The sequence below is a fragment of the Chaetura pelagica genome, unplaced genomic scaffold (assembly GCF_000747805.2).
Source record: "Chaetura pelagica isolate M959 unplaced genomic scaffold, ChaPel_1.0 scaffold471, whole genome shotgun sequence".
NCBI classification, from domain to species: domain Eukaryota; kingdom Metazoa; phylum Chordata; class Aves; order Apodiformes; family Apodidae; genus Chaetura; species Chaetura pelagica.
The window spans coordinates 891765-900175 of NW_009952430.1; the positions used below are offsets into that span (position 1 = coordinate 891765).

The 8411-nt window shown below is 54.2% G+C and overlaps 1 protein-coding gene across 1 annotated transcript; it reads left to right on the forward strand.

Moving 5' to 3' along the window:
- The first annotated feature begins 608 nt into the window (after nt 1–608).
- On the forward strand, nt 609–1010 carry PIRT (phosphoinositide-interacting regulator of transient receptor potential channels). Its single transcript, XM_010008231.1, has one exon. It carries the CDS (start codon nt 609–611, stop codon nt 1008–1010), a length of 402 nt encoding a protein of 133 aa, XP_010006533.1.
- Nucleotides 1011–8411: the final 7401 nt, after the last annotated feature.

The window sequence follows — 8411 nt, forward strand, 5'->3', positions numbered from 1 at the left end:
AGCTTCTCTGGGCAACCTGGGCCAGGGTCTCACCAGCCTCACAGGAAAGAATTTCCTCCAAATATCTCATCTAAATCTCTCCTCTTCTAGCTGGAAACCCTTCCCCCTCATCCCATCCCTCCCTGTCCTTGTCCCAAGTCCCTCCCCAGCTTTCCTGGAGCCCCTTCAGGCACTAGAAGCTGCTCTAAGGTCTCCCTGGAGCCTTCTCTTCTCCAGGCTGAACACCCCTGTGTGAGGAGCATTTCCCTATCTCCTATGTGTGCATTCAGTGTCCCAGTGGACATCTAATCACCCCACCACTGAATCCCTGTAGGAGATAGATGCTGGTCAGCTGGAAGGTCTGTGGCAGGACAGGGAGAGGGTCTGTGGTGATCCCACTGTCCAAGGCTGGGCAGTGGAACTCTGCAGGCAGCATCAGCAGGACCCTACATTTCCTTGCTCTCACAGATGTGATGCTGCCCTCCCTGCAGGGACCCACAAAGCCTCCTCCACCTCCCCTTGCTGTGGCACTGACCTCTGCCCAGAAGCAGAGCGCCCAGCCCGCCTTCCATCACCAGCCTTCTTTCCCTGTTGTCCACCTCAGGTCTCCTCCATCAGATCCTGCCACCATGGAAACCCCTGCCAAGAGCCCTGAGGAGAGTGAGAAGTCTCCTCAGTCCAAGGAGCTGCTGAGCAGCAGCAACACAGCCAGCACCCTCTGCATCAGCTCCCGCAGCGAGTCCGTCTGGACCAGCCCCCCCAGGAGCAAGTGGGAGATCTACCACAAGCCCATCGTGGTCATGGCCGTGGGAGGAGCCACCTTCCTGCTGGGAATAGTCATCACCAGCCTGCCCTGCTTCCTCAACAGCAACAAGGACGTTTACAAGATGTGTGGCCCCGCTTTCCTGTCCCTGGGGCTGATGCTCCTGGTGTGTGGCCTGGTCTGGGTCCCCATCATCAGGAAGAAGCAGAAGCAGAGGCAGAAGTCCCAGTTCCTGCAGAGCCTCAAGTCCTTCTTCTTTAATCGCTGAGGAGCAAGGCTTCTCTCCCCTCCACCCACCTCTGTTGGTTAGTCATAAACAGACATGTTCTTGTACTCTCCTGAGGGGTTTCATCCCAGTCAGGCTCCTTCCTCCAGGTGAAACACACTGTGCTGGTCTCCAGTGTGAAAATGAACTTGGTGTTTCATCCACATCATCCCAGAAGAAAAGGGAACAGGATTTTGCAGCTGAGCCCAACGAGGCTCATCCAGGCTCACCCAACATCAAGGGGTGGGAAAAGCAAAGCTCTCAAGTAGCCTGGCTCCACAGAGGAGCTTCTGCAAGATGTGTCAGCAGAGAGGAGGAGCCATCCAGCTTCAGAGTGTGGGTAATACCAGGAGGGACCATCACTGCCTGCAAACTACAGCTCACATGTACAAACTGGGAGGCTCATCCAGAGTCAGCTGAGAGAAGAAGCAGGGCAATGTATCTCCAGACCACTTGGTGTCAGAGGTGGCCACCAGAACAGGCAACACACCTCACCAAAGCTTGGGAGGACATGATGTGACACCCATGGTCAGGACTTTCCTGTCATTGACCAGTTGTGGCAGCTGGCTGAGACATGGCTGCAGAGTGGAGCTCACTCCTTGCCCAGGTGAAGCCTTCACAACCTTCATTTATTGCTCCACAGGCTCCAGACAAGCTGCAGCATCACATTCTCCTTATTTTTACCCCTCCTGGCAGAAGATGTTTAGGAACAACTTTTCCTCCAGGCCTGCAGAGGCCAAGTTGTTTGGCAGCATCTCTGCACTGGCTCTGATGTTTGCCAGAGACACCCATGAACCCCAACCTGCTTGTGCAGCCAGAACTGGAGCCCAGGAGGGTGAGACACGTCACCTGCACCACCCTGTGTTCCTGCTCTGAACAGGCACGTGCTGTGAGGCAGGTCACTGAGGAAGACATGGATCCTTCCTGCATGGGTTTTTACTTGAATTTTGTATTTTCACCAGGCCTGACTGACTGTAAAATGCAAATTTGGAATGCAAAGTTCTCAGCCTGAAGAATTGGCCTCAGCATGGGCAGCAGGAGCTGGGCTGGGATAAACAGGGCCAGGATGTCTAGCTCTTCATTTTGGGTTCAGGCAGAGATGAGAGGCTGATTTTTCAGAAGTGCTGCTGCAGGCCCCCCTTCATCAGCCCAGTGGGACTCCCCAGCAGGGCCTCAAAGGCCCTGACACCCACCAGGGGGTGAGGGTGTGGCTGGTGCTGAGCAGAAGAGGAACACAGAAGAGGAGACCACCAGCAGGCTCCTTTCCAGCCTGGGGATGCTGAGGCAGCCCTGCTGCTCCCCAGGGGCCATGGGAGGGGGAGAGGCTGGGGTGGGGGGTGTGCATGGGGAGAATTTGTAGTATGAGACCTGAAACCAAAACTCTTTGGTTTCAAACAGGCAGGGGGTGACAACCTCCATCAGCTGCTGAGGAGAGGAAGGAGCCCTCAGGTTTCTCTAACCCTGGATCCCACATCTACCAACAGCTCCCCAGGAAGGCTGGAGGAAAGGGCAAGGCTTTGGGCATGCAGACCTTCTCCTGGTTTATGTCCACCTGCCAGTTCACAGCAGCCAGAGGTTGCTCCAGACCATTGCTCCGTGGTCCCTGATACAGCCAATGTGCCCAAGCCCTCCTGTTCTACCCACTTTTCCAGATCTGTTTGCAGTCCCAGGCTCTGCAGCCTCCTGGAGCCACAACCCCTCTGAGCCCTTTAATTTCCTGGCTATGAGGGATGCTCTGCACAGCATCAGGAGACATGGGCAGAGCAGAGGGTAACAGATCCTGCTGCTCAGGGAAAAGCAGAGGCTACCAGGTCCTGCTGCTGGGGCCAGCAGGTGCCCACCAGGCCAGCTCAATTGGTTTGTTCCCTGGAGTCCAGGCTCATGAAGCTGGAGCTGTGGGAATCATGTTCTGGGCCACGAGTTCATTCCCTGTGGGGAAATATTTAACCCCCTCCCGGCCATCAGCTCCCTCACATCTGAAATAGGTGCCACCCCAGTGGTGCCACCTGCAAGTGTGGTCCAAGGTGCCCAAAGCCCAGAGTGGCAGCACAGTGTTAACTGGGTGAACCAGGGAGCTGGGGCTGCCTTGGCACTGCTGCCAGGCTCCCACCAGGGTGTGACCAAGGCTGACCCAGCCCATGCACCTGGAGATCCCACCCAGCAGTGCTGGGAGAGCTGAGGGAGGCAGGTCCCAGCCTGGCAGCTGGCACAGCTGGATTGCAAGTATTCAAGCAGCTCAGGTCCCTTCACCCCAGGCTCATCCTGGCTCTGCCTCTTGTTTCCTGTGTGGAGCAGGGATCTGTGCCCCTGGCCAGGCTCACGAATGGGGTTTGCAAGGTGTGTGATCTGGCACTGGTCCCAGTAAACCTCCCTTTGTTCCTCAGCCACTCGTCATGCCATGCAAGGCTTTGCTTGTGTCTGCAGCCCTGACTTGGCACTGGTGGCAAGAGATGGAGCTGCAAGGGGCTGAGGGTGCTCCCCAGAGCAAACAAGTGTCAGGAATCCTGAGGGGGAAATGGTGGAGTCATGTCAAGAGCATCACCAGGTCCTGGTTGGCTCCAGCCTGAAGATCAGGCCACAGACAGGCATCCAAATGCTGCACAGCCTGGAGAAGGCACCTGGAAATGGTCCCTGCTGGAAACAACCTGGCCAAGGACTGGAGGGACCAAATGGCCTGGAGAGAGGGAGCAGGGGTCCTGCTTTCCATGTCTCCCCACCAAGGGTATGGAGATGGTCAATGAAATGCTACAAGAAGTCACTGGGACAAAGAATCTAATGGGATTCCAGGCTGGTCATTTATAACAAGAATAGTAGGCTTCATTAAAGCAAAATAATGACAAAGACACTTCCACGTTGCTGCTCTGGTCTCACATCTGTTGGGTTGTGTCTGCAGGCAGGGAGGAGGTGTGGGGGATGGATGGTGGTGGCATCCAGGAGTCCTCAGGCAGGACTCTGGGAGGAGGAGGAGTGGGGCTGGTGCTGCAGGTTTGTTTGGATGGTGCCCATGTGCCCTGGGTCAGGGTCTAAGGTCTGGAGGTGTGGCCAGTGGACACCTCCACTGGGGTGAGAGGAGCACAGGGGAGGCATGGGAAAGTGCCTGGCAAGAGGATGGAGCCTGCCCAGGTGAAGGTAAAGGCAGCAGCCCAGGGAACAGCCCTGCAGGTGGTGCTGAGGGACATGGGTCAGTGGTGGCCTTGGCAGGGCTGGGGGAATGGTTGGACTTGATGATCTTGAAGGTCTTTTCCAAGCAAAAGGATTCCATGATGCTATGAAGTTAGGAAACAAAGATGCAGGGTATCCTGGAGGCTTTCACAAGGGTTTGGTTTGGAGCTGATGTGAAACCTCTGTCCTGCTGTGGCCCAGCAGAGCCCTGCAGGAACATGAAACCCTGCCTCTGTCTTGTGGGACCTGTGAGCTGACATCCTCCTGCCAGGATGGGGCTGTAGAGGCAGGGGTACCCATGGGTTAAAACGTGGTTCTGGCCAACAGAAGCCACAGAGAAGGATAAACCCTCTAACTTCTGTTACCCAGCGAGGTGGGTGCTGGAGAAGCCCTGGGGAGCAGATGGAATAAAGGGTTGGGCTCACATGCTGTCACCTCCTGTCACTGCTGGAGATAGCACAGGACTAGAGGGACCTTTGATCTGATCACAGGGCAGTTTGTGCCTTGGGGTAATTCCCAGGGACCCACCAGGCCCTGTCTGGCTGCTCCCCAATGCTCCTCCCTCCTCCCACTGAAGCCTGTTTGAACCCTGCTGGGATGCTTTGAATCAGACCAGAGAAAACCATGTTTTAAGGAACACCAGGTTACCCAGCAAGCATAATTATGTCCAGCTCTCAGTAAAGCAAGCTCAGATGCCATCTGCCAGCTTCCCCTCTTCTATAAAAAGAACAGGAAATCTATTTGTAAAACTCATTATCTCTGCAGAGCAGCTCCAAGAGGAAACATTTCTCCTGCCTCTCAAAGGTCAGCCCTGCCCAGCAGGCCCTGCCCTGACACAGCTCCCTGCATTCCTGGACCTCAGCAAGACATCAACCTGCCCAAAGATGCTGCCCACCTCTCTCCAGGGATGTTAAACTGTGTTGTCTCACTTCACAGAACTGGGTTCACCCCTGGTGTCACTGTCAGGTTCCTGCAGCTGCTGCTGCACTGAGACTGTCCCCCCTCCCCAGAGCTGTGAGGGGTTTCAAAGCCCTGGAGATGGTGCTGAGGGACATGGGTCAGTGGTGACCTTGGCAGTGCTGGGGGAAGGGTTGGGCTTGAGGATCTTACAGGTCTTTTCCAACAGCAATGATCTGCTGGTTCTCTGATCTATATATCTGTCTGTTCCTCTGAGCACTCCCATAACTTCTTCCTGGAGAACAGATGAAGGCTCAGAGGGTCATGGGGGCTGATATTCCAAGTCCTCCCTGGGATGTCACCTTTGTGCCTGTGTCTGGATAATGAGCTGGGCCACCAGTTCAGTGTGCACCCTGAAATGCTGCTGCTTCCTTGGGTGCAGATGCCATCCCACCAGGAGGAGCTGCAATCACCCCTCACTCAGAGCCAGCAGCTCCTCCCTGTCCAGTGAGGGTGGTGAGAGCCTGGCCCAGGCTGCCCAGGGAAGCTGTGGCTGCCCCATCCCTGGCAGTGTTGAAGGGCAGGTTGGATGGGGCTTGGAGCAGCCTGGGCTGCTGGGAGGTGTCCCTGCCCATGCAGGGGGTTGGATCTGGATGAGCTTTAAGGTCTCTTCCTACCCAAACCATTCTATGATTCTGTGCTTAATGAGCAGCAACGAGAGGAAGAACTTCCAGAGGACTCCCAGTGCTCACTGGGATTTTTGAAACCTAAAAAAACCCCAAAAAAATCCTTCCTGTGTTTGCAGTGGGTGTTAAGAACATGGAATGTGGGAACCAGCTCAGACCTGCCCCGTGGCAGGGGAAGTGGCAGAGCCAGATGGAACCAAACCTGCCCCAGCTTTGCCCCATTGCCTTGCTGAGGGCCAGAGGGAATGCTGAGATGTCAGGGATGGTAAATCTGGTTATTTCTCACTCTGACATGGCACTGCTGTGACCTGGGTGTTTCCAGGAAAGGAAATGCCTCCAGCCCTGCAGCTCCCAGAGCTGCCAGGCAGCCCAGGCAGGGCTGGAAGTTCCTCCTTCCAGGGGTGGGTGTTGCAGCAACCACAGTAGTTTGGCTTTGTCTTTCTTTCTTTCTTTCTTTCTTTCTTTCTTTCTTTCTTTCTTTCTTTCTTTCTTTCTTTCTTTCTTTCTTTCTTTCTTTCTTTCTTTCTTTCTTTCTTTCTTTCTTTCTTTCTTTCTTTCTTTCTTTCTTTCTTTCTTTCTTTCTTTCTTTCTTTCTTTCTTTCTTTCTTTCTTTCTTTCTTTCTTTCTTTCTTTCTTTCTTTCTTTCTTTCTTTCTTTCTTTCTTTCTTTCTTTCTTTCTTTCTTTCTTTCTTTCTTTCTTTCTTTCTTTCTTTCTTTCTTTCTTTCTTTCTTTCTTTCTTTCTTTCTTTCTTTCTTTCTTTCTTTCTTTCTTTCTTTCTTTCTTTCTTTCTTTCTTTCTTTCTTTCTTTCTTTCTTTCTTTCTTTCTTTCTTTCTTTCTTTCTTTCTTTCTTTCTTTCTTTCTTTCTTTCTTTCTTTCTTTCTTTCTTTCTTTCTTTCTTTCTTTCTTTCTTTCTTTCTTTCTTTCTTTCTTTCTTTCTTTCTTTCTTTCTTTCTTTCTTTCTTTCTTTCTTTCTTTCTTTCTTTCTTTCTTTCTTTCTTTCTTTCTTTCTTTCTTTCTTTCTTTCTTTCTTTCTTCCTTCCTTCCTTCCTTCCTTCCTTCCTTCCTTCCTTCCTTCCTTCCTTCCTTCCTTCCTTCCTTCCTTCCTTCCTTCCTTCCTTCCTTCCTTCCTTCCTTCCTTCCTTCCTTCCTTCCTTCCTTCCTTCCTTCCTTCCTTCCTTCCTTCCTTCCTTCCTTCCTTCCTTCCTTCCTTCCTTCCTTCCTTCCTTCCTTCCTTCTCTGTCTTCTACCACTCCACTGGGATATCAGGTTGCAACAGAGTTCAGCACCACAAAGGAAGCTGTTGACTTCCAGTGCTCTGACCTCTGCCAGCAGCAGCAGCAGACTGGGAAAACTCCAGGTCCTTTTCTTGAAGGGTTTGCAGCATCCAGCCCACTGCAACTCCTGAAGGCTCAGAAACTTCAGAGACACCCACCTCTGTCCCAGCCACCCCCTCAGCATCCCTGGGAAGGAAATGCCATGAATCCCACCCTGCTCCTGAGCTTTCACCCAGCCTGAACCCCCAGCCCTGCCACCAACCCCTGGACTGCCAGGGCAGGGGGAGGTTTCTCAGGGCACCAACAAGAACCTGCTGAAAACATCCTCCTTACCTCAGTTCTCATGGTTTTTAGCCCTGCTTGGACCCTGCTGGGGGTTATAAAACCTTCCATCCCTTCCTGTGCCAGAGGCCCTCGGGGGGTTAGGGGAGCCAGGCTGGGTCTGGGCTGGGGGGATGCACAGACTGAACCCCCTCTGGTGAGGGCAGCTGGGCAACTGTGCTGTGGGCAACCTGGGTGGGTGGGGGGTGTTGGTTAACCCCTCCCCAGCCTGGCCAGAGAGCCCTTCCCTGGGTGTTCATTCTGTTAAGCAGCTTCCTCTGAGGCTCGTGAGCCCCAAGGTTCAAACCATCTATTTCCAATCCACCCCTGGCTTGCTCAGCTCCTCTCTGGTCCCGTGAGGGTCTGGCAGGTGGGTGCCACTCTGCAGCTGCAGGGCTCTGTGCAGGCAGCTGTGGGAATGTGGCTCCTCCACCTCCCTGCTGTCCTCCTGGTCCACCCAAACCATTCCAGGATTGCAGGGTTCTCTGGGTGATCCCAGCACTGCACACACCTTGGGCCCACCAGCCTGATGTGATCCCCTAAGGGCTGGGGTGCAGCCCTGACCCTCCAACACTCCAGCCAGGGCTGGGGGAGCCCCCACAGCAGCCAGAAAACAGCCAGACCTTCAACCCTCCCCATCCTCACCACGCAGAGGGACCTGCACACTCAATGGGCTGCAGCCCGTCCCACCAGGGTTCCACCCAGAGCCACCAGGGTCCATCACTCCCCAGTGCCCTGGTCCCTGGGGCTGAGACCCCCCAGCCTGGCTGAGCAGAGCCAGAGCCACAAACACCCCGTGCCCTTCACAGAACCAGCCTGGGGTCCTCACTGGCCCAGCAGCACCTGCTGCTCTTCCCAGCAGGGCAGAGGAGCCTGTTGATCATCAACCACTTGGGATTTATGGCTCTTGCCTCCCTTGGAGCTGGTAAAAGCAGGTGGGGAGCCCAGCCCACTGCCCAGCCATCCATCCCTGATGTGCCTGGATCAGCTTGGGGGCTGTTGGTCTTTCCTGATCTCAGCCACACTTGATGACCCCACAACCCTGAGGAGCATCCCCCCCAG